General features: G+C 47.1%; 2 protein-coding genes across 3 annotated transcripts in view; both read left to right on the top strand.

Moving 5' to 3' along the window:
- LOC143925145 (protein mono-ADP-ribosyltransferase PARP14-like) overlaps window positions 1-26,248 on the top strand; it is a 316,169-nt gene that overhangs the window by 10,610 nt on the left and 279,311 nt on the right. The gene's annotated exons all lie outside the window — the stretch shown is intronic.
- Window positions 1-26,248, top strand: part of LOC143925146 (E3 ubiquitin-protein ligase DTX3L-like) — an 84,489-nt gene that overhangs the window by 19,965 nt on the left and 38,276 nt on the right. The window contains exons 3-4 of one of the 2 annotated variants that reach the window (XM_077449764.1): window positions 485-518; window positions 25,711-26,030. In XM_077449764.1, coding sequence (XP_077305890.1) covers window positions 485-518; window positions 25,711-26,030 — 354 coding nt within the window. Of the gene's footprint in view, window positions 1-484; window positions 519-16,435; window positions 16,771-25,710; window positions 26,031-26,248 lie in introns of those variants that run through there. The other variant, XM_077449765.1, reaches the window with a different exon arrangement.

The following is a 26,248-nucleotide window of genomic DNA, read 5'->3' as shown; positions in this document are numbered from 1 at the left end:
AATTTGTATCCAATCAGGCAGGCCCTTGCACTACACTGCTGATGAGAGAGCTAAAGGGGATTGTACAATCAGATTGTACAGGAAGTGGGTGGAAGGTGGTATTGCAATTAGGGAGGCGTGGTCCTGAGTGGTGGACACGCCCTCCTCTGTCAGTGCATGCTGGGTCTCAAAGGTTCATGAATGTCACATGATCTACAGGAAGTGATGGAAGCAAAAAAATAATAACGTGTCAAATGACATTAGAAAGGTTCCATGAATGAGGTAAGTGAGAGACGAGCACATCGGGGGCGGGGCCAGGAATGGCTTTGGAAAACACTTCTGTTTATTCTGGAAAGTGATATTCTGTCTGAAAAGGTGAATTTATCATTTAATGTGGGGAATGCACTAAGGTAAATGTTTTATTGCTCCCGTCTTTGTTTTGAATGATAAATAACGAGACACAAATTCTGCTGATGTAATGATTGGTCATCTCTGTGTTTTGTAGGACGATGGAGCATCTGGATCCTCGGGTGATACAGGTAATATTAATCATTTCTATAACTCATCATATAACGATCTTATATTTGGAATGTCTGGTCGACTGTTACAAAGGAAAGACGTAGCGCTGCTTTCAGCTGGACATTCAGGTTGAGGAGTGCAGCTCGGGTTGTGTCTTTACCAGGAGCATTGCTGGGTCTACAAAAGATCTGGGGGTAGAGCCCATAGCAGCGTAGTAAAAGTCATATGCTTGGCAGGGCATACACATGTATATAATATATGTATATGTGTGTGTGTATATATGTATGCATGTATATATATGTATGTATGTGTATATGTATGTGTATATATATATATATATATATTAGGGCTGTTACTGATTAAAATTTTCCTGTTCGATTAATCGTTTGTTTTTTTTAATCGACTAATTTCGATTAATTATAATGCACATACAGTTTTTACAATTTTTTTTTATTAAACTTTAAGAAAAAGGTAGAAAGTTAGTTTAACTTTAACTGTAATGTCCACATTTCCCCCATACTCCCCCCCCATGCTGTATTGTCCACATCTCCCCCCCATGCTGTATTGTCCACATCTCCCCCCCATGCTGTATTGTCCACATCTCCCCCCCATGCTGTATTGTCCACATCTCCCCCCCCATGCTGTATTGTCCGCATCTCCCCCCCATAAAGTACTGCCCACTTCTCCCCCCATAAAGTACTGCCCACATCTCCTCACATCTCCCCCAAACCTTAATATTCATGATTGTCTGCTCTGTCTGGAATAGACAGCAGGCAGACCCGTCCATCCTCAGAGTAGACACAAGCAGGCGGGCGATGATGACATCAGCACACGCGTCTAGGCCGCTGTCGGGTGGACCAAGATGGCTGCGGCTCCAGAGCTAGGCCGAAGCCGCGACCTTTCCTATGGGCGAGACCACGGAGCTGACTCCGTGGATCGTCCTCGATCAAAATTATTTTGATCGATCAAAGAAATTAACGATTAATCGAACAATTAATCGTTAATTTCCGCAGCCCTAATATATATATATATATATATATATATATATATATATATATATATATATATATATATATAATATATACACATCAGGGTCCCTAGAGAGCCCCCCCTTTACTTCAGGGTCCCTAGAGAGCCCCCCCTTTACTTCAGGGTCACTAGAGAGCCCCCCCTTTACATCAGGGTCACTAGAGAGCCCCCCTTACATCAGGGTCACTAGAGAGCCCCCCCTTAAATCAGTGTCCCCAGAGAGGCCCCTTCCTTGAGTCAGGGTCCCCAGAGGGCCTCCCCCTTGCGTCGGGGTTGCCAGAGGGCCTCCCCCTTGCGTTGGGGTTGCCAAAGGGCCTCCCCCTTGCGTCGGGGTTGCCAGAGGGCCTCCCCCTTGCGTCGGGGTTGCCAGAGGGCCTCCCCCTTGCGTCGGGGTTGCCAGAGGGCCTCCCCCTTGCGTCGGGGTTGCCAGAGGGCCTCCCCCTTGCGTCGGGGTTGCCAGAGGGCCTCCCCCTTGCGTCGGGGTTGCCAGAGGGCCTCCCCCTTGCGTCTGGGTTGCCAGAGGGCCTCCCCCTTGCGTCAGGGTCCCCAGAGAGCCTCCCCTCCCCTTGGGGACCCCTGCAGAGACTGCAGATTCGGGGCAATAGCCTCAAAAGCCACCCCCTAGTGACGCCACTGGTCTTTACATCTGTTGTCTTTCTGGAAGGTGACTCTCTATTAGACTGAACAAAGCTTTTCCTGTATTTGGCTGCATCCCTTCCACTCTCAACTTTCACCTAACGCTTTCTCTGTCAATGAAAAGCCTAATCACACCATGATACCTACCACAATGCTTCACAGTTGGAATGGTGTCCTCGTGGTGAAGGGCTGTGTTGACTTTCTACAAACCTTTGCGCCAAAGGTCAGAATATTCAGTGCAGCGATATTTTTCAATATTTATTGTATCTCTTAAGCCCCATACTCAATATCAGATTTTCTGCTGATTTCGTTTTTCCCTTCAGATTTACCAAAGCCATACAATATGAGGTCAAACCTCAGGAGTTTCAATGTGTCTGCAATCAGGCCGGCCCTTCACTACATGGTTTTGGTAAATCTGAAGTGAAAAATCACCAGATAATCTGATAGTGTATATTGGGCTTAACAGTTCTTTTAGCAAGCTCCAGAATCAAAGTACTATCAGTAATACAGGTTTCTTCTCAGCCTGGCTCTGTAGATTTAAAGAATTGAATTGTATTTATTTATATTTTATATGAAGGGTTAAAGTTGTCCCAACCGGATCTCCGCAGCTCCCTCAGTTACCATTGGCCCTTTGGTGCTTCTCTCTGAATAATTCCCACCTTACTCATCACTGAGGTTTGATGGTCGGGACTTCCTACCAGAAGGTCATGTGGCAGGTCCTCCGGAAACCATCCTCAGTCCTGATCACTGTCAAGTCCGTCATAGTGTGTGAGGTGGAAAAAAGACACAAGTCCATCAAGTGCAACCTATGTGTGTGATTATATGTCAGTATTACATTGTATATCTCTGTATGTTGCGGTCGTTCAGGTGATTATCTAATAGTTTCTTGAAACTATTGATGCCCCCCACTGAGACCACCGCCTGTGGAAGGGAATTCCACATCCTTGCCACTCTTACAGTAAAGAACCCTCTACATAGTTTAAGGTTAAACCTCTTTTCTTCTCATTTTAATGAGTGGCCACGAGTCTTGTTAAACTCCCTTCTGCAAAAAAGTTTTCTCTCTATTGTGGGGTCACCAGTCCGGTATTTATATATTGTGGGGTCACCAGTCCGGTATTTATATATTGTGGGGTCACCAGTCCGGTATTTATATATTGTGGGGTCACCAGTCCGGTATTTATATATTGTGGGGTCACCAGTCCGGTATTTATATATTGTGGGGTCACCAGTCTGGTATTTATATATTGGGGGGTCACCAGTCCAGTATTTATATATTGTGGGGTCACCAGTCCGGTATTTATATATTGTGGGGTCACCAGTCCAGTATTTATATATTGTGGGGTCACCAGTCCGGTATTTATATAATGAAATCATATCCCCTCTCAGGCGTCTCTTCTCCAGAGAGAATAAGTTCAGAGCTCACAACCTTTCCTCATAACTAATATCCTCCAGACCCTTTATTAGCTTTGTTGCCCTTCTTTGTAGTCGCTCCATTTCCAGTACATCCTTCCTGAGGACTGGAGCCCAGAACTGGACAGTATACTCCAGGTGCGGCCGGACCAGAGTCTTGTAGAGGGGAGAATTATCCTTTTATCTCTGGAGTTGATCCCCTTTTTTAATACCAATACTCTATTTGCCATTGCTGAGCCTATCATCAACTAGGACCTTTTCCATCCTAGATTTCCCCAGAGTTCACCCCCCCCCCCCCCCAGTCTATAGATTGCATTCAGATTTTTACCACCGAAATGAATTATTTTACATTTTTCTACATTGAACCTCATTTGCCAGGTAGTTGCCCCTCCCCCCATTCATTTGTTCAGATCTTCTTGCAAGGTTTCCATATTCTGCAAAGAAGTTCTCGCCCTGCTTAGCTTAGTATCATCCGTGCTAATGATACCGTTCTCGTTACTAAAATCTTGTATATAGTCCCTTATCATCCCCTCCAAGAGTTTACATACTATTGATGTTAGGCTAACTGGTCTGTAATTCCCAGGGATGTATTTTGGGGCCTTTTTAAATATTGGTGCTACATTGGCTTTTCTCCAATCAGCTGGTACCATTCCAGTCAGTAGACTGTCGGTAAAAATTAGAAACAATGGTCTGGCAATTACTTGACTGAGTTCCCTAAGTACCCTCGGGTGCAAGCCATCCAGTCCCGGTGATTTATTAATGTTAAGTTTTCCAAAGTCTAATTTTAATTCTGTCCTCTGATAACCATGGAGGGGATTCCTGTGATGTGTCCTGAGAATAAACACTGCAGTTTTGGTTACTGAAGCCCCCCGATTCCCTTGTGAAGACTGAGGAGAAGAATAAATTCAATACCTTCACCATCCCCCCATCCTTTGTAACCAGAGACCTTCCTCATTCTTTATGGGGCCAATATGGTCTGTCCTCCCTTTTTACTGTTTACATATGTAAAGCATTATGAAAATAATTGTTAGTTGCAGCACAAATCCTTATTGCTTTCTAACATCTTAATCTATTAACCACTACAATACCGGGGCACTTTCCTTCCCAGCCCAATTTTCAGCTTTCATCGCTCTCGCGCTTTCAGTGACAATTGCGCGGTCGTGCTACACTGTACCCAAATGAAATTTTTATCATTTTGTTCGCATAAATAGAGCTTTATTTTGGTGTTATTTATTCACGACTCCGTTTTTTATTTTTTGCGATATAAGCGCAAAAAAGCAGAAATTTGGAAAAAAAACTATTTTCTTTTTTCTATTTTAAAAGAAATCCAATAAAATCAAATTTTGTCATAAATTTAAGAAAAAATGTATTCTGCTACATGTTTTTGGTAAAAAAAATTCCGTTAAGTGTATAATAATTGGTTTGTGTGATCAGACATATGTACGCAAATGATCATGTACAGATGTGTGCACATAATCATTGGAACATGTGATTTTAGTGGGACATATGTGGGGGACATGTGTTTTTATTATTTGGGGACATGTGTGTTTTGGGGACATATGTGGGGACATTGTGTTTACACTGTGTGGTGCGTTGTGTGTTTACACTAGACTGGTAATCAGTTAGTAAAAAGCTGTAAAAAACATCTCATACTCACTGATCATCAGCCGGCTGCAGCGATCTGCTCTCCTCTCCTCAGCGATGACTTCTGTGTGAGGAGAGGAGAGCCGATTGCCTAGAAACCGGCTGTTTGTTTACATCACATGACGGCCGTGATTGGACACGGCCGTCATGTGATCAGGAGGGCCAATCAGAGAGCCCTCCTGCCGATCTGAGATGCGCCGTGTCCGGGTGACACGAGCACATCGGGATCGCGCCGCTGTGCGGGCACGCGCGATCCCGCTCCTTCTGATGGACGTTCCTGAACGTCCTATCAGAAGTAGATGGCTCCCACCCGGGCCGTATGTGTGCATTGGCCGGGTGTGAAGTGGTTAAAGTAAATCAAAACCCAAGAATAGAAATGTCAAATATTGCAGTTTACCAGTCCTTAGTTTTCTTACCTTTATTTTCACCTGGTGATCCTGCCAGTAGCCAACTTCCTGTCCTAAGGGGACAATGTCAGGGGTCAGACTTGGGGACCAGTAGCTATAACAGTAGAGAGACTCCCAATGACCAGCAGGATAGGTCCAGTAGCAGATGGGGATCAAGCAGAAGTATAGTCAAAAAACAAGCCAAAGATCGGTAACAAGTGGTTGCAGGTTGAGATCCAGCAGAAGCATAGCCGAGGAACAAGCAAAGGTCGGTAATGAGTGGCAGTGAAGAAACAAGGGACGGCAGCAGGAGAGACAAGAGGGAGATATTGGCTGGAGGGAGCACAATAATCTGGCAAACAGGAAGTAGAGTCCTGGCTTAAATCTGAAAGTGCATGGGAGCAGCAAAGAGTTTTAGGTTAAAAAAAAAACAGGGTTCATGGCAAGATCATTCAAGGAATTGTCCAGGTGGTTCAGCAAGAAGAAATACTGCCAGACACAGCAGCATAGTTGCCAACATTGTAAAAAAAAAATGCGGGACGCTTTTTTGGCAGCGGGTGGAGTGGTGGTATAATTAGGGGGCGGGGCATGCGTTTATAGGTGTGGCATAGGAAAAGGTAAAAATGTGGTGCGGCGAAAAATGGGCGGGGTTTACGTAAATAGTGGGCGTGACTTACATGGGGCATGGCTCAAAGGGGTGTGGTTAGAGTCTGAGATGAATGCGGGATGGAGAGAGGGAAAGGAGGGGGGTGGAGAGAGGGAAGGTGGGGGGAGAGGAAAAGGAGGGACAGCAGCCCCCCGATCCTACACCACAATAGCAATATGTGTTTTCCAGAGTTTGACAATCAGCAGATAAAGATACTCCAAATACCTGGTGTTGGCGCTTCAATCATCCCGGCGCCATGGTTGTTATGGTGTTAGGATGATTGAAGCGCATTATTTCTATTATTACATTGTAATATGAAATGAAATCATTCAACTCACCATAATGCAGAATCAGTGGGAGCCCTGAGCGTGTCACTAGCCACGTTGCCTTCCACCAGATGCCATCAGGCGTCCCAAGCGGAGTCTGTCCTTACATCAGGTGCCTCATCAGTGGTACGTTCCTCACATCTGTGTCCATCAGCGGAGCCCCTCCTTACATCTGGTGCCCCTCTGACATCCACATACTCCACAGACCGGCCCCCACATACTCCACAGACCAGCCCCCACATCCACAGACTGGCCCCCACATCCACAGACTGGCCCCCCACATTCACAGGCTGCCCCCCCACACCACATTCACATACCATGACTGTTACTGGCCCCCACATTCACATACCATGACTGTCTGTCACTGGCCCCCGACATCCGACTGGCGGCCCCCGACCCGACATCCACATTGTAGACTGACTGGCCCCCGACATGATGCCGCCGTTGCCGCGCGCAGATGACTGTGGCGCTGCCCACCGCCCTTTACACTCTGACACAAACAGTAACACACTAGCAGCGGGGGTGGGCGGCGCCACAGGTGTAGACCAACTTCTGGTCTTTTTAAAAATGGCGGCCGGCGGAGACATTGTCTCCGCCGACCGCCGACCGCCGACCTCTAGCGGCCGGCGGCAAAAAAATGGGAAATTTCCCTGAACAAACCGAATTTCGCGGGACATTTCCCGGGACAAAATTAATTTGGGACAAATGTCCTAATGGCGGGAATGTCCCGCGAAATTTGGGACAGTTGGCAACTATGCAGCAGAGGTCACAGGTTCAGACTCGGGTCCTGATACTCGCAGTACTGTATCTATGGAGGAGCAGTGTTGTCCCACCCCCATGAATTAAAAGTTTATTAGTACTATAGAACCCCACCATCCCTTACCCTGTCATGTTATGGAGATAAGGAGGGGGAGGAGACATGTAGTCCTTTCACACGTTCTATGTTCACATGGCTCACTCACTGAACTGTATATACAGAGTGTCTCGCAGGGAGCCTGGAAAGGTCCCATTCAGGATTTACACATCCCCCAGGCTCCTGTCCTACACATTTCAGGACTTCTGATCCACTGTTCCTGTCCCAATGGTGCACCTTTTTCCTTGCAGGCCTTTTAGGATCACCTGGAGCTCAGAGTCATTGCTCTGCAGCCTGGGCAGCAGACTGGTCATGTCTATAGCTAAAGGTTGGTGACAACTGAGGCCTTCCAGTAGGGGTCTTGGACTGCCTGATCGTAAGTATTGCCTTGTGTGTAGTACGAGCCAAGACAAAGCTAGGTTTGGTCATTTATTTACCTCTGAAGCACTATACAGCACCTGTATATAGCAGCAGTAATCTCACCACTGATTGGTACCATGTCCTTATGCCCCATACACATGAGCGCAATTTCCGTCAGAAAAACCTTGGATGTTTTTTTCAGACGGAATTCTGCTCAAGCTTGGATTGCATACACACGCTCACACAAAAATTTGCTGAACTTTCGACTGTCAGGAACGCGGTGACGTACAACACTACGACAAGTCGAGAAAATAAAGTTCAATGCTTCCGAGCATGCGTCACATTGTTTCCGAGCATGCGTAGGAATTTTGCGCATCGGAATTGGTACAGACAATCGGAATTTCTGATCAGAACTTTTCCGATTCCGACCGAAAAAATTGAGAACCTGCTCGCAATCTTTTGCTGGCGGGAATTCGGCCAGCAAAAGTCTGTTGGAGCGTACACACGCATTTTCCGACCAAAATCTCTCATCTGTCTTTTGCTGGCCAAATTTCCGATCGTGTGTACGGGGCTTTAGACTGGTGTGCGGGCCTGAAAAGGTTGCTCACTGTGACTGGGGTCACTTTGGGTGGGGGGCTTGTGGAACCCAGCTTACCTTAGAGAGCTCTGGAAACCCATTTTCCAGCTCCCCCATACCCTCCTATGTGCAAGTCACACTGTATCTATTAGGGGCACAGGGTGACAGAGAACCCCATTCTGATCTGCACTAATCCGACTCACCGTACAATCACACCAGACACAGAATTTCCTTTTACCCCTGTTATCCGGGGTCTTATATGTGTGGTTTGTGTTGAATGAAGAGGCTCTTTCACTTGGGACAGTACGGTTTCTGAACAATATCCCTCAAGAAATATATGTAGCACCCTGATGTTTTCGCAGGGTTGTTATTAAATTTATTTGCCAAGTGGTAGTTTCCTTGGCCAATTGCTAGAAGGTCAATTGATTTTGTCCTAATTCTGGGATTGTTGCACTTCTCTCGTCTGTCACTAGGTGGCCGGGTATCTGGTGACATTAGATAAGACAAGGGTATTGCAAGGATAGATTAGGAATGAATGGGGTGTCTCAGCCAATAGGCAGGGATTTTCTTGGGTTCCTTGGCCTGCTGGGAGAATCTATATATTTGGGTGGAGTCAGGTGATCGGGGTTCTGTGTCACCTGGATGGCTGTCTGGGTGGACGTGTTTCATATTGCCCCAGGCTGCTAGGCCAGAAGCCAGAAGCCTATCCTGGGCAAATCTGGCTACTAGGCTATCTGAGGGCCTATCCAGAAGCAGGAGAGAAGCATAGGGTTGGGATTGTGGCTTGCAGTCCAACCAGAAGCGATGGTTCTGCTGGATGGAGAATCTGTCGTGGTTGAAGGTAGAGGGGAAGCTGTGGCCACTAAGGGTCCAAACACCTTATTACCAGGGACCACAGTGAGTAATTGAAGCAAGTACCAGAGCAGTATTCTCACCCACCGGGGATGGTGAAGAATTGGAAAACTTTGGCAAGTGCCAAGCCAGGGACCCAGCCAGTGGAGGTGATATTTGCAGAGAATTATTGTGTGCCAAACCAGGGACTGAGCATACCATTGGGGTGATGCTTGAGGAGTATCTGTGATTGTCAAGCTAGGGACCCAGCAGGGACACGGGGGTGAGGCTTGAGGAAGATACTAAGTGAGAAGATTGGAAGAGGTCAAAGGGTCCAGTGGCAGTGGGTCAGGAAGTGAAGGAGTTTGTTGCAACATTTTGTTAGAAACTGTTACAAGCTTGTTGCCGTAGGAGACAGCGGTCCTACACATGCAGCTGTGATGTTTAGCTGGGTGCCTTTCCCTGCATGGCTGTCTGTCTATAGAAGTCTCGGAGTCTGCCAATTAACATTGTATCTACTAAATGGTGTCTTGGCCCCAACCCTGTCTCCCACACCTCTGTTCGAGAATAAATCTCTTTGCATTCAAGAAGTGTCTGGCGCCCATCAATCTACCTTGCATTACACCCACCATGCCACCATTAGGTCACCATTAGGCCTCTGGGGGGAGGATGGGGGGAGCCCTGACACGTAATGGCTCACCACGCTGCGCAGCCTTCACTATACCTGAAACCCACACCTCTGCCTGATGCTAGGAGTGAGCTGTGAGGAGGGCAGAAGAGCCACGATGCCGGGACACTGAAAACATGAAGAGAAGGGACTACGGCCATACATGGCTCCAGCTCCCAGCCCTTAGCAAACTTGCCTCGCTTATCTCCCATCGCCCCGTAGAAACCCACTACGGCTCCTGGCTTCCATCACTGACCACTCAGGATCTCTTCCTCCTACTTGCCCCGGGTGCCTCTCTGCTGCCCGCCTCCGTTTTTTTCACCGATGGCAGACCTGTGATTGGATCCTGAGGTTGTGACTTTGTGGCCGTTTGAACCTCGCTCTTCTTTTTTTTATATATATAGTGAGCTTGTTCTGGAGCAACTAAATGAACAGGACTGTGTAACTAAACGGAAATACCAGCGTTGAATAGAGACCCCTTTTTTTTTTTTTTTGCTTTTGCATCTCTAAGATCTTTTTCTCTCTCACTGAGCACTCCTGAAATTTCGCTTGTGAAGTTTATTTATTCACTGTACTCTTTACTCTGTGAATATGAGAGGAAAATCAAATAAAACAGGCAAAGGAGCCCCGCCTACCCCGAGCCCAGGAGGCATCCAACGCTATTATTTTATTACTATTATACATGCAAGGAAAATATATTAAAAAAACAGCATTATTGCGTATGATTGGATGATGGAAGTCAGCAGAGCTTCCCCCTATTTACTAAGCTCTAGACCGGAGGTAGGCAACCCGGGGCCTTCCAGCTGGAACTACATTTCCCATGAGGCATTGCAAGGCTGGCGGTTACAGCTCCTCCCAGAGGCCGCCCTCTGCCCAGTCCAGGATGTGATGTCATAGTGTACCTCCTATGAGAATATATTCCATACAAATATCAACAACATTCACAACTCTCTGATTGGAGTTTTCAGCAAAAGTTTTGCCATTTCTGGTGAAATTCATGGATTGGGCTTTACACATCCCCCGAGGTTTCCAGAAGCCCCTCAGACAATACAGTTATAATACAATAAAATACAAGAGGATTAAGTGGGCCCTGCTCAGAAGAGCTTACAATCTAATAGGGTGGGACAGGTGATACAAAAGGTTGTAGCTGTGGGGAATGAGCTGATGGAAGTAGTTGAAGATTAGTTGGAGATGTGATCTGCTTCCCTGAATAGATGAGTTTTCAGGGATCGTCTGAAGGTAGCAAGTGTAGGGGATAGCCGGACCGGTGGAGGTAGCGAGTTCCAGAGGATGGGAGAGGCTCTGGAGAAATTCTGGAGACGAGCATGGGAGGAGGAGACGAGAGAGAACTTGAGAGTAGAAGGTCCTGAGAAGAGCGGAGAGGACGGTTTGGGTGATATTTGGAGACAGGATTGGTGATGGAGCTCGGGGCAGAGTTGTGAATGGCTTTGTATGTGGTGGTTAGTATTTTTAATTTAATTCGCTGGGTGATTGGGAGCCAGTATAAGGATTGGAGAAGAGGGTTGGTGGACACTGAATGGAGACCAGTGTAGGGATTGGAGGAGAGGGTTGGTGGACACTGATTGGGAGCCAGTGTAGGGATTGGAGGAGAGGGTTGGTGGACAATGAATGGAGACCAGTGTAGGGATTGGAGGAGAGGGTTGGTGGACACTGATTGGGAGCCAGTGTAGGGATTGGAGGAGAGGGTTGGTGGACAATGAATGGAGGTCAGTGTAGGGATTGGAGGAGAGGGTTGGCAGACAATGAATGGAGACCAGTGTAGGGATTGGAGGAGAGGGTTGGTGGACACTGATTGGGAGCCAGTGTAGGGATTGGAGGAGAGGGTTGGTGGACACTGATTAGTAGTCAGTGTAGGGATTGGAGGAGAGGGTTGGCAGACAATGAATGGAGGTCAGTGTAGGGATTGGAGGAGAGGGTTGGCGGACACTGAGCGGTTGGTAAGGTGGATAAGTCTGGCAGAAGCATTCATGTTAGACTGAAGAAGGGAGGAGCCTATGGCGAGGCAGGCCAATGAGAATTGAGTTGCAATAGCCAAGGCGAGAGATAACGAGGGAGTGAATGAGGAACTTGTTGGTTTCATTCATTAAAAAGGGGTGAATTTTAGAGATGTTACGAAGGTGAATTCTACAAACTTTTGACAAGAATTGGATTTGATGGTGAAAGAACAGGTCAGAGTCTAGGATTACACCGAGTACTCTGGCGTGGGGGGAGGGACTGATGGTTGCATTGTTGATTTTGATGGAAAAGTCATGGAGGGGGGCACAGGCGGGGGTGGGGGTGATATTAATTGCTGAGTTTTAGAGAGATTTAGTTTAAGGAAGTGGTGCGACATCCATACTGATATGTCAGTTAGTAATGCGAGAGAAGACTGAAGGAGTGAGGAGAAGACAGATTTGGGTGTCTAGTGGTATTGGAAGCCGTGGGCGGTTATCAAGTGAGTCACCAAGGGAGAAGGTGTAGATAGAGAAGAGAAGGGGTCCAAGAACAGAGCTATTGGGAACCCCCACAGAAAGGGGCAATGGAGAGGAGGAGACAGAACAATATATATGTCTGCAGGAACAAGTATAACTGAGGATGGGTATGGTAGTCCCAGACATGGGGTCTTAGTACAGTTTGGGGCTGGCAGGCAAAAAACGACAGGAGGAAGTCAAGGTGGGAAGACTTAATGATTCATCATCTACACGGCCAAGAAGTACTGGGGGTAACCCTTAAGAAGTTCAAGGGGGGGAGTAGAAAAAGAAAGGAGGAGCAGACCTACTAATTGAGGAAGAAGTAAGGCCGGGGCAAGCAGCACAGGTGAGTGTACCCCAGTGTACCCCAAATTAACGAGATGCTAGCAGAGATGTTGGTCAGGGTCAAGGTAGCCCTGAAAACGGATATTGTGGCAGTCCGTTCAGACATTGGGCAGGTCTTGGGCCGAGTGGATGAGATGGAAGGAAGACTGGGCACACATAATCAAAGGTTAGAGGAAATGCATGAATAGATGAAGTCCCTTCAGAGGTCAAACCGATCCCTCTTATACCAAATGGGGGACCAAGAGACTCAAAGCCGATGCAAACCTTTGCGTATAAGAGGCTTACCAGAGAAGTATAGAGATGATAAATTAATAGGAGTGATGCAGGAATTATTTAACCCTATGTAGCATGGCCCCCTAGGGGACTGCTTAGAATTACCTGCTCATCTGCACGGCCATGACCTGGTGAACATTCCAACTCGCCTGACACTCCGGGTTCAGACATCCTTGCGTCACTGTGAAGTAAGATTCAGACAACTCAGCGTATTTTGTGTAGTTAGGTTCTATGAATATTTTACTTGCACCAAAAAGGGAACCTTGCTACATATATGAAGACTATTCCTGGTTTGTTTCCGAACTATACGTGTTCATTGAAAGAGCTGGTCCCATTGATCTCTGTTCTTCAATGTAGGAGCATGTAGACCAGGGGGGCAGGGTGGAGGGAGGGGGGATTTCTCCAACAGCCCTCCCTGCTGATAGGACGGTCTGCTGTTGAAAAGTTGAATGTACCTGTGTGTCTCTTGTTACAAGTTGTAAAGTTGTAAAGCCCTGAGCCATTATGCAAAGAAAAGGGATTGTCCCCTGAGTGTATATCTCCGCACCTGTGTTTTGAATAAACAGTCTTTTATGCTTCTTCAACTCAAACATCGGGTGTTCGGCCATTCGGCCAATATCTGAACATTATGGGGTGTTCGCGGCAAATTCGAGCGCTGCGGAATGCCCCATGATGCACTGCTCTCTCGTTTCCTGCAGCCTGTCATGCTCACATAAGGGTCTGGGATGGATTTTTGGGGGGACCGCCACGCCTTTTTTTTTGGCATGGGTTCCCCTTAATATCCATACCAGATCCGAAGGGCCTGGTATGGACCTGGGGGGGGGGGGGGGGGGGGGGGTGGACCCACGCTGTTTTTTTTTTTTTTTGTTTGTTTTAATTTATTAATTTTTTGTATGTTGCCGGGATCCGACAATACATTATAGCCACAAGCAATTTTAAATGAAATGTTTTCCTTTTTAGAAATGTAATTTTTCTGTGGTACGGTTAGAAACACGGGAAAAATGCGCCACTTTACAGGCATACTATAGACACCCCCCAGGCACGATATTTAAAGGAATATTTCATTTTTATTGTTTCACTTTAAGCATTATTAACCACTTGCCGCCCGCCCTATAACAGAAACCCGGCGGCACAGTGGTTTCAAAATCCTGACCGGACGTCATATAACGTGATCTCCGCAACTACGATCTCGGTAAAGAGTCTCCGCCGGAGACTCTTTACCACGTGATCAGCCGTGTCCAATCATGGCTGATCACAGTGTAAATAGGAAGAGCCGGTGATCGGCTTTTCCTCACTTGCGTCTGTCAGATGCGAGTAGAGGAGAGACGTTCGGCTGCTCCTCTGACGGGGGGGGGGGGGGGGTCTGTGCTGATCGATTATCAGCACAGCCCCCCCCTCAAGAGGATACCGACACTGGACCACCAGGGACGCCACCAGACCACCAGGGATGCCCAGCACAAGGTATGCCACCCTAGACCACCAGGGATTCCAGTCAGTGTCCACAATGGATGCCAATCAGTGCCCACAATGGGCATCACTGATTGGCATGCATTATTGTTTGGCACTGATTGACATCCATTAGCACAGTATAATACAATACAATGCCGCCTATCAGTGCCCATCTGTGCCACCTATCAGTGCCTATCCATGCCCATCTGTACCGCCTATCCATGCCCATCCATGCCGCCTATCCATGCCAATCCATGCCAGCTATGAGTGCCAATTTGTGCCACCTATTAGTGCCCATCCGTGTCGCCCATCAGTGCCATCTATCAGTGCCCATCAGTGCCGCCTATCAGTGCCATATATCAGTGTCCATCAATGCCACTTCATTGGTGCCACCTCATCGGTGCCCATCAGTGCCACCTTATCAGTGCCCATCAGTGTAGCCCCATCAGTGCCCATCAGTGAAGGAGAAAATGTACTTATTTACAAAGTTTTGAAACTGAAACAAAAAAAAAAATTTTGGTCTTTTTTTTTTTTGTTTAGCAAAAAATAAAAACCGTAGAGGTGATCAAATACCACCAAAAGAAAGCTCTATTTGTGGGGAAAAAATGATAAAAATTCCATTTGGGTACAGTGTAGCACGACCGCGCAATTGTCATTCAAAGTGCGACAGCGCTGAAAGCTCAAAATTGGTCTGGGCAGGAAGGTGTTTAAGTGCCCCCCCCCCCCCCCCCCGGTATTGATGTGGTTAAAATCACTGCTGCTGAAAAAACTGTAATTTTTTAACTTTTTTTTTTTTTGCATTGATCCATGTCCCCTGGGGCAGGATCCGGGTCTCCAAACACTTTTTATGACAATAACTTGCATATTAGCCTTTAAAATGAGCACTTTTGATTTTTCATGTTCGTCTCCCATAGACTTTAATGCCGTTTGCACAAATTTATTGCCTTTTCACATGTTCTTCTGCGAAGCAAACTGGCCTGGAAGGAGGGGGGGGGGGGGGGGGGAGTTGTTTGGCTCGTCCCTAGTACCGGGCAAGGGAAGCTTATAGGGTGGATGTGCTCTTCTTGAGTATGGGGGTCTGTTACACTCACCCCAGGGGGCACTTCACCCGCTACCCATCCCTGGCTCAAATATGATGGACTACTGTGGGAAGTTGTAGCAAGAAACTGCTATTTAAAGGGCCAGTACCTGGAGTTATTGGAAATGGAGGAGAAGCTGAAATAGTTGGTGATGTCTAACGCTGTACAGCAAATGCCCAGTATTGGGGACAATGGGGTGCAGGAACAAATGGCGTTAAAGCAACTGCAGGCCAATGCTGTGCAAGAGAAAACCCAGGTACTGCACAAACCGGCCAATGCTGCATGAGAACAAATGCAAGTGCTACTAGAAAATATTTTGTAAGTGCTGCAGAGATGGACAGAAAGGCACGGACTGAGGTGGTGCAGACGCTTCCACAGAGGTCTCCGGAAAAAGTTGCAGCTGTTCTTGCCAGCTCCTCGCCCATCCTTATTGGTCAATTTCTGTCCAAGATGACAGGATGACCCAGAGACCTTTCTAGTAACATTCATAAGAACCACCGAGGGGGAAGCTGACCTAAAACAGCACGCAGGACAGGTCGCCCCCATGCTAACCGGGGAGTCGCAGAAAACATATTATGATTTGCAGTCTGCGGACACACCGCTGTGGATTATGGTCAGACGGGATATACTGGCACAGCTGGTAATTGCTTGGCGGTATGAGTATTTGGTCATCTCCCCTTCAACACCCATTGACTTTCCACTGAAAGCAAAAGTCCCCCCCCCCCCCCCCCCAACAACGGGCTGGTGTCAGGGATCTCGTGCAGCAAGTGCTAATTTCTGTGCAGCAGGTGCTTGTTTTCAGGCATGCAGGGTTGTGAGCAATGAAGCTCAACAAGACAAGCAAGGACAAGAATTCGGCACACACAAGCCTCCGCACTCACGGACGCGGACACACCCAGCGCCCTATTTAAAGCTGAGGTCTGCCTAGCCTCATTGCTGGATTGTTTTCGGCTCTGATTCCTGAAAACCTGCTATGCCTGACACTTCTCACCAGATTTCCCTTGCCTGTCATATTTGCTGCTCACCTGGTACCTCACTGCTAGCACGTTGCTGACATCTGCCTGCCCCCTGCCTTGAACGTGGTTGTGATTCTGTACTTGTCTGCTTGGTTGCTGCTGAAGACCGCTTTTGACCTGACTCCATACTGCCACTGAGTGTATCCAGACTCAAGTCCACTACTCCAGCTTCCTGGCATCTGTGCCCTTCTGCTGCCCTAGCAGTCCTTATCTCCACTAACAGGACGGGAATTGTACAAGAGGGCCCCCTCGTCATCTTGGGCTCCACAGTCAGGTATGTGACAGCTGGTCCTTTCAAGACAAGAAGTCTCCATAATCTCAGATGCTTGATCTTAACCAGCGGGTGCATGGGCATCTGCAGGAAGGGGCAAGGGGGGTCAAGTGCCCCCCTGGAATCAGGGATGAGATATTGAATTGAAAACAGTTCCATCGCTATCGGGGTGCGGGCAGCCCACACCCATGTGCAACCCGCCAGTGGGGTGACACCATCAAGTTTCTGCCAAGCCCCCCTATAAGTGTAGTGTGACTGCGGGCTCTTTTCCATGCTCAGTCCAGCAGAGAACACGCGGTGGTGCTATCAGGTTTCCACTGCTTGCCCCCCCCCCCCTTTCTCCTGTCAGGGAAAAGAGACGACGGCTCTCAGAAGGTTCCTTGCCCAGCTTCCTGCCTGCTCCATTCCTTCCCTATTGGCCATAATTGAGGGCCAATCAAAGGAGACTAGGAGAGGAGAGAATCATGGGACATGTAGTCACAAAGATTGGCGGCCCCCATTTTCCACAGGGAGGAGGATACAGGGGCAGGTTTCCACTTGGCAGTTATTTCAATGTCTTCCCCTGTTTATAACTTTCTCCATGGGCTACCTGGGTGGTTCCTTTTTCAGTCCTCCTTTACCTCCCTAGGACTTATTTGGTTTTGACAGCCTTGCAAGTCTTCTTCTTTTGAAATTATCTGCGACATTCCCCTTTTTCTGACTCTCAAATAAGATGACCCTTTCTGTTGGCAATCGCACAATATTTAACCACTTGCCGCCCGCCCTATAGGCAATTGACGGCGGCAAAGTGGTTTCATAATCCTGACCGGACGTCATATGACGTGATCAGGATTATGAGCCGCTGCGCGCCCCCGGGGGCGCGCATCGCGGCGATCGTTGTTGCGGTGGGTCAGTCTGACACCCGGCAACTACGATCTCGGTAAAGAGTCTCCGATGGAGACTCTTTACCACGTGATCAGCCGTGTCCAATCACGGCTGATCACAGTGTAAATAGGAAGAGCCGGTGATCGGCTTTTCCTCACTCGCGTCTGTCAGACATGAGTAGAGGAGAGCCGATCAGCTGCTCCTCTGACAGGGGGGGTCTGTGCTGATCGATTATCAGCACAGCCCCCCTGAGGATGCCCACACTGGACCACCAGGGACGCCACCAGACCACCAGGGATGGCAAGGACAAGGTATGCCACCCTAGACCACCAGAGATTCTAGTCAGTGCCACAATGGATGCCAATCAGTGCCCATAATGGATGCCAATCAGTGCCCACAATGGGCATCACTGATTGGCATGCATTATTGATTGGCACTGATTGGCATCCATTAGTGCAATATATTATAATACAATGCCGCCTATCAGTTCCCATCTGTGCCGCCTATCAGTGCCTACCCATGCCCACCTGTGCCACCTACCCATGCCCACCTGTGCCGCCTACCCATGCCCACCTGTGCCACCTACCCATGCCCACCTGTGCCACCTACCCATGCCCACCTGTGCCGCCTAACCCATGCCCACCTGTGCCACCTAACCCATGCCCTCCTGTGCCACTTATCCATGCCAATCCTTGCCAATTTGTGCCACCTATCAGTGCCCATCCGTGTCGCCCATCAGTGCCACCCATCAGTGCCGCCTATCAGTGCCACATATCGGTGTCCATCAATGCCACCTCATCAGTGCCACTTCATTGGTGCCACCTCATCGGTGCCCATCAGTGCCGCCTTATCATTGCCCATCAGTGTAACCCCATCAGTGCCCATCAGTGAAGGAGAAAACTTACTTATTTGCAAAGTTTTGAAACTGAAACAAAAAAAACATTTAAAAAAAAAAAAATCGGTATTTTTTTATTTGTTTAGCAAAAAATAAAAACCGCAGAGGTGATCAAATACCACCAAAAGAAAGCTCTATTTGTGGGAAAAAATGATACAAATTTCATTTGGGTACAGTGTAGCATGACCGAGCAATTGTCATTCAAAGTGCGACAGCGCTGAAAGCTCAAAATTGGTCTGGGCAGGAAGGTGTTTAAGTGCCCCCCGGTATTGAAGTGGTTAACGTGTCTGAGCTTGCAGCTCTTACTCTTTAAAGGTGGTTTCTACTGCTGCATAAGGATAAGGTGGTACTTCACCTTCCATTGTCCATTCTTACAAAGTAGAAGTTGGCTTCCTTTTGAAGGAGGACGTTGCCTTGCCTTTCCTTCTCCCTGAGCCTCCTCCTCTTAAACCGGCGGCTCTTCATCATTTGGATGCGGTTGGGACCATTTGAGTCTCTCTGAGCTCTACAACCTCTATTTGGAAGACTGGCTCATTGTTCATCATCCAAGAAGGTCCTTTTAAAAAGGATAGGCAGAATTGTCCAGTGCTTTCTCTGTGGATTCACCAGATGGTAAGTCAGGTATATACTCCGGTAGGCCGGGAACCCCCCCCCCCCCCCACATTTCCTCTTGCTGCTCATTCTGCCAGGATGCTCAATGCTTCATGGGTGTTCCACTTTCTGCCTAAAACTTTTTCAGGTTTACAGGCGGCTTACCTGGTTGTCTGTTCACTCTTTTAAAAAATTCAGCAAGGTTGACATGGCTGCCTCAGCAGATGCCAGTTCTGGTCTGAAAATTTTACAGGCAGCAGTTTGGGTTCAGCTGGGTTTGGGGTTCTTGTTTTGGTAGTTATGATTCCCCCCCCCCATCCCCCCCCCCATTTTATATGTAGCACTGCTTTTGGGATGTCCCTTCCATCTAATGACTTGGCTGTGTCCATCAATGAACACAAGAAAACCTTTTCGTACTGGCTATAAAATTATTTTCCCTTGGTTCACTGAAGGACTCGGCTCCCACCTCCCATTCTTTCAATATTGTTTTTCCTATTACTGCGGGACACTAATGGAGATAATGGGGTGTTTGATTACCTGCGCAATGGTGTGATTGTAATCGAGAGGGCTCAGCTGTTCTCTAGGTATACACTTTGAATAACTAGATAAATATGGTGATTTAGCGTGCTTGTCTTGAAATCTCTCACAAACAAAAATGTATACTAAGAACTAGAGCTGCAACTAACGATTAATTTGTCTGTCGACTAATCTATCGATTTTATTTTTTCGATTAGTCAATGACTATCCGATTATTTTTTTATGAATCTAGTGGTTTCTTTTTGATTAGCTAATTAATCCTTTGGATAACCTTGAGAGTATTGTATTGCAGAGTATTGTATTGCATTGCAGAGTATTGCAATGCATTGGCGGGCAGAGTATTGTATTGTATTGGCGGGCAGAGTATTGGCGGGCAGAGTATTTTATTGGCTGGCAGAGTATTGGCGGGCAGAGTATTGTATTGTATTGGCGGGCAGAGTATTGTATTGTATTGTATTGGCTGGCAGAGTATTGTATTGTATTGTATTGGCGGGCAGAGTATTGTACTGTATTGGCTGGCAGAGTATTGGTGGGCAGAGTATTTTATTGGCTGGCAGAGTATTGCCGGGCAGAGTACTGTATTGGCGGGCAGAGTATTGTACTGTATTGGCTGGCAGAGTATTGGCGGGCAGAGTATTGTACTGTATTGGCTGGCAGAGTATTGGCGGGCAGAGTATTGTATTGTATTGGCTGGCAGAGTATTGTATTGTATTGGCTGGCAGAGTATTGTATTGGCTGGCAGAGTATTGGCGGGCAGAGTATTGTACTGTATTGGCTGGCAGAGTATTAGCGGGCAGAGTATTGTACTGTATTGGCTGGCAGAGTATTGGCGGGTAGAGTATTGTATTGTATTGCAGCAGAGTATTGTATTGCAGCAGAGTATTGTTTTGCTGGGTATGGAGGGATGGCTGCTTCCATCCGACCTCTCCCCTCCACTGCACAGATCAGTACAGAGAGGGATCACATTGTAAACACCTGGGTGTAGAAAGATGGCCGCCGCTTCGGAGCTAGGCCGAAGCCACGGCCTCCCCTAAGGCCAAGACCGCGGAGCGCTCCGCGGAGCGCAGCATGTGCGCTCGGATCACGGATCGGTGACGATCCGTTGCACCCCTAGGCACGGCGGGGGAGAAGAGAGGGGGACGGCGGCACGGAGGGCAGCGCTAGCTACTAAGCACTGCCCCCACTGTGACGCATCGACGCCCAGAACGCAGGTCGACGTATTTTCTTAGTCGACGTAGTCGATTACGTCGACGCGTCGTGGCAGCTCTACTAAGAACCCATGCATTTTTGTTTGCGAGAGCTTAGAAGACAAGTGCACTAAATCGCCATATTTATCTCATTAATGGAGTTAAAGGGGTTGTAAAGGTAACAATTTTTGGGCCAATATATGATCTATATAGATCGTGACTATAGATGTTATTTGTGCCTAATTGATTTGGTTACCTGTTATATAACTATTTTGTGCGGCACAGTGATGTAGTGGGTAGCACTTTCAGCAGTAAGAAGGGTCACTGGTTCGAATGCCAACCACAACTCTACCTGCCTGGAGTTTGCATGTTCTCCCTGTGCCTGCGTGGGTTTCTTCCGGTTTCCTCCCACACTCCAAAGACATGCAGGTAGGTTAATTTGCTTCTGTCCAAAATTGTCCCCTAGTATATGAATGGGTACCTTGGATTGTGGGCTCCTTGAGGGTAGGGACTGATGTGAGTGTGCAGTGTACAGGGATAGGGACAATTGTAAGACACTCAGGTTGAACTGGTTGGACTGGTGTCTTTATTCAACCTTACTAACTATATAACTATGCTTTTTCACCACTTCCTCCTTTCCTCTCTGTATTCTCTCCTAAACTTTCTGGTTTTCTAGAGCGCTCACTGCAGCTATGTCACAGCTTCAAAGGAACCACAATTCCCTTAAGGCTTAGCGGCTTTGCGCATGCGCAGTGCCGCTTTTTCGCCGTGTGACATAACGAGAACGAGCCTAGCTCTCATTTCTATTTCTGCCTTCAGTGAACACAAATGCCGCCCAGTTAACACCCCCTGAAGTAACTGATCAATACAACCTATTATTATTATCAGTTATGTATTACTTTGTCTAGTCCCTATAGATTAGTTAGTCTATCTGTACTCTGAGCACCTGCTATCGTTAATATCACAATACTATAACAATTAGCTTTGAAACCAAATACACGGTCTAAGATCAATCAAATCTCATTTATTGCCCAAGGAAATAAGAAAGCTTAGGTATCAATAGAAATTACAAGAGTACATAGCAAACAATGAGAATACAATACAAGCAGTATACTTGGCAGACCCTCGTGACTGAACCTCGTGATGGAATGAGAGGCAGCTCTCTTTGATGAATCCCTTTTTGATAAACGCACCTCAGCCACACCGCATTCCATTGCCCACCCCCCTTTGCCTGTGGACCAATCAGCGTCTCTGGGGCGTCTCCTCCCACAGGCTAAATATCTCTGACAGTCCTGCCATAATTGGCCTCTGGGGGGCAGTGTTTGCCCATGAATTGCAACTGCTCCTACTGGGTTCACATCTTGTGATTCGAGCTCGGACGCCCTTCCCGCTCATTAGGTCCCTTTTTGTCCTTACAGACAGACCGGAGCTCTCATTGTCCTAAATCTCTTTGAAGCTCCGAGAACACCAGGTGGGCAGAATAGAACTCATTCTGCTATGCAGATTGTGTTTGGTGCTTGGTTGTACCAACAGATATGTAGAAACTTTAGATGTATCGTGTTCAATTCCAACATGATCTGCTTTGCGCCTAAAAGGCGCATACCACCCTTCTTCAGACACAGCTCCTATTGAACAGTCCATAACGGTCTTAACGTGTGTTGGTTTTCAACATGTGCTTCCGAACCAGTACCTGTGGCACAGTCCTTAGCTTGTGTAACGTGTGGTGGATTTTAACATGTTCAATTCCAGCACCCCCCCTTCCCACCTCCCCCAGCAAGCCCATAGATGGTCATTCAATACAGTAAAAAGGCACGGGAGGCGGAGCTACAGCGTCTTTAGACTCGCCCGCGCCTCCCGTGCCTGTGAACGCACACAGCATCTCACCGCAGGGATGTAGTCCCAAGGAAGGGGGCGAGCACGCATAGTAACCCCCAGCCAGAATGGCTCAGATGATGGGGGCAAGCTTACAGAGGGGGAACAGAAGGTTACAACTTCACACAAAGAAAAAAAGCATTTACAAGGAAAAACTAAGGAAAAGGTTAGTGAACCAACAATACACTTGCTTAAAAGAACATATTTAGAAAATAAGAAAACAAACCTTTAGTATCCCTTTAAGTGTGAAGTGCTGATTTTTGGGGGGGGGTGGTGGGTTCGGGAAAAGGGGAGAATAGGGGGAAGTGGGGAGGGTGCCCCCCTAGCTCCTGTAGGTGGCGACATGAAACCCATTCACCTAATTGTCTAGCTGTGTCCTTCAATTAACTCACGCAAGGATTTTACGGTGAGTACAAAAATCCCATTTATTTGTATAAAACATTTTTTCCTGATCGGAAAAGTTTTTGTGCCATCTCTGTTTTCTATATTTGCTGTATATAATGCAGACCTATAAATGTGATCACATGCAGTGTCTTCTCTCAGTTTCACCAATCAGTGCCCCTGGAACACAAGCTTACTTCAGGTCTGCTAAAAAAAAAAAAACGAAACCAAAAATATCACCCCGATTCTACCATAACTATAAGTCAGGTACAAAAGCCAAAGAATGAGGCATACAAAGTATATATTATAGTTCTCCCATCCATCTACATAGTGTAGCGAGGTCCATGGGGGACCACGGAGATCATCAATTGAGATGTTCCTACAGAGGGACACTGATGTTAAGGAGGATTCTAATGGGGACACTGATGTAAAATGGGCTCTGATGTAAAGGGAGACTCTGTTGTGTACTCTAATGGAAGGTAGGACTCTAATAAGAATCCTGCTATAAGAGGGACTATATGGGAACCCTGAATTAAGGGGGAACTCACATGGACACTACATTACAAAAAGACTTTGATGTAAAGGACACTCTGATGTGGAATGTCTTTTCTTTGTTTTTATGAAGTTCTTTCTGTTGTGAATCATATCATTCTGATTACAAAAAAGCTCCAAGTAAAATGTATTCTTTCATTTATAATACTAATTATTTTAAGTCCATGAATATTTGTATTCCATACGATGTGGCCCCCATACTGAACAGTTTGGGAACCCTGATCTATAACAGTCTAAGGATTCTTCCCAGTCTCTTTGAACAGACAGAATGGGGAGGAGGCAGAAGTTGTGAACATCGGACCCCTGGAGTAAAGCTCCCGCTTTCTATCTGACTTCCTCCCCCCCCCCCCCATATCTCTTCTAGTCACTTGTAGTCAGGTGTTCCCCACTTGGAATCTATTGTTTCCACCTTCTGAATGTCCCATGCCATAGTGGTATATTGATTTTGTGGTGTGACGGTGACCGAGGCACCACCAAAAATACACCACTAAGATTCCACCTTTTGAGCAATTTCCCATTCCAAGGCCTTAAGGCTAGCCCCTTTATGATGTCCCTTATGCGGACCACAGTGAAGGTCTGGCAGGAGGCTAGGACAATTTATAGGCGACCTGTGTCTCACTCCGCATGTCCCCCCTGTGGGGCAACCCAATGCTGCCCCATCTAAATAGTATTCCAGACCCATGCCTGTGGGAAAAGAAGGGGATCATCACTATGAAACACATAGTCCTAGATGGTAGGCTCGTGACTTTCCAGGAACTACGACGTACCTACTCTCTATCGGTCTCCTTTCAGTTTAGGTACTGGCAGCTGAAGCATGCCTTTGGAGCCCAGTTTCCTGAACCCTTGACCCTGGAGTCGGACTCCATTGAGCGCCTCCTGATCTCTGATGTGATGGGGAGACCTCCTCTCCTCCCTACCTCACACTAGAATATGACACTAAGCTCACTAAATCCTGGGATAAGTGGAGGGCGGATATACCGTCTCTGGGAGAAGAAGAGTGGGAGGAGTGCCTCTCCTTCATATATCCCTCCTATGATTGCCACTAAAGACAGATTTGCCCAACTAAAATTTTTACATAGGGCTTACTACACCCCGCAGAGGCTGGTGCGTATATACCCTCAGCGGGAACGCAACTGTCAAAGATGCAAACATGAGGTGGGCACATTCTGGCCTATGGTCTGGTCCTGTCCCAAAATCCGACCCTACTGGGTGGCTGTGGCTTCCACATTAAGGGACATATGTAAGACAAAGGTACAGGTCGAACCCGAAAATCCTACTATTAAGCCATATGGAGGACGTGGAAGGGGATCGGTATTGCAAACTATGTCTGACCTTCTCACTATATTGCACTAGACATGAAATTTTGCTGAAATGGAAGTCGGAGGATCCTCGCGCTCATGCCTCCTGGTGATGCTCGGTCACCTGGGTGCTGCCCCTATACCGGCTCACTTATGAGGGCAGACAATCCCGGGGAAGTTTGACAAGGTCTGGTCTGCATGGATAGATGCTTGTGATGATTTTGATTCCCCCCCCCCCCCCCCACCGTCTGAATACAGCTGATCAACTTGCTGAAGGGTGCTGCCCCCCCTTTCCCTCCCCTCCCCCCCTCCCCCTTGCCCTAGTTCTCTACACATGCTATAACTGGAAATTGTAAGAGATGCCATAGAGTTAAGGACATGGAATACTTATCATGCACAACTGAATTCTTGATATGTGTGTACTTGATCAATATTGGTTGGGTGGAAACTCCTGGATGGGTACTGATGACTAGACCTGTATACTACTGTATCACTGTAAGTTGATTGCACTGTAATGTTGAATTGTCTAAAACTTTTCTGTTAAACAAAAAAAAAAGATTCCACCTTTTGTATGAGGGATTGATTTTGGATTCATGTCACAGTGAGGTCTCTGGTTCCCAGTGAATTGATAGGCTGAACATTGTAGAATGGTCACTGTGATGTGGTGTGTTCAGGCGTTGTGTACACAGTTTATATGCCAAGAGTGTTCCTGCCAGAGGAGTCAGAAGCTGAGCTCAGAGAATTCTTCTCTCCTTTCTACACACAGATCACCAAAAAGATGATCGGAGCCAGGATACTTCGAAGAGGAGCAATTCTTCAATGACAGATTCTACCTTTGAGAATGGAGATCCCAAAAAACCTCACCTGAAAGAGAGCAGGGATTCCACCGGACACAGAGAATCCGAAAAAGACAAGGGTAATGGTGCACCGAAGGGGGAAGAACAAGATACTAACTCTTCTACCCGAAGATCATCAATAGAGAACGATAAGAGTCTTGAGAATTCTGCCGCTTCCAGTAATGAATCCAGAAAGTTGACTCGCACTTTCAGCAAAGAGGGGAAGAGCCGTCTTGCAGCCCCCCCAGAGGTATATGTGTGTTTATTGGAGGATGGAATATGAATGGGGCTCTGCCTGTCCTAACTTTGGGTTCCAAAGGGATACATCCAAAAGGAACTGGGAAATTATTATTTTTTACACGTACTTATATATACAGTATGTGTATGTGTGTATATGTGTGTGTATATATATATATATATAAAATATATTATAGATCCACCAATTTACACAGTGCTTTACATATACTG

The sequence above is a fragment of the Lithobates pipiens genome, unplaced genomic scaffold (genome assembly GCF_037356315.1).
Source record: "Lithobates pipiens isolate NorthernLeopardFrog02 unplaced genomic scaffold, aLitPip1_a1.2 Scaffold_22, whole genome shotgun sequence".
Taxonomy (NCBI): Eukaryota; Metazoa; Chordata; class Amphibia; order Anura; family Ranidae; genus Lithobates; species Lithobates pipiens.
Note: the sequence above shows the minus strand (reverse complement) of the source record. Positions and strands in the feature narration are given on the sequence as shown.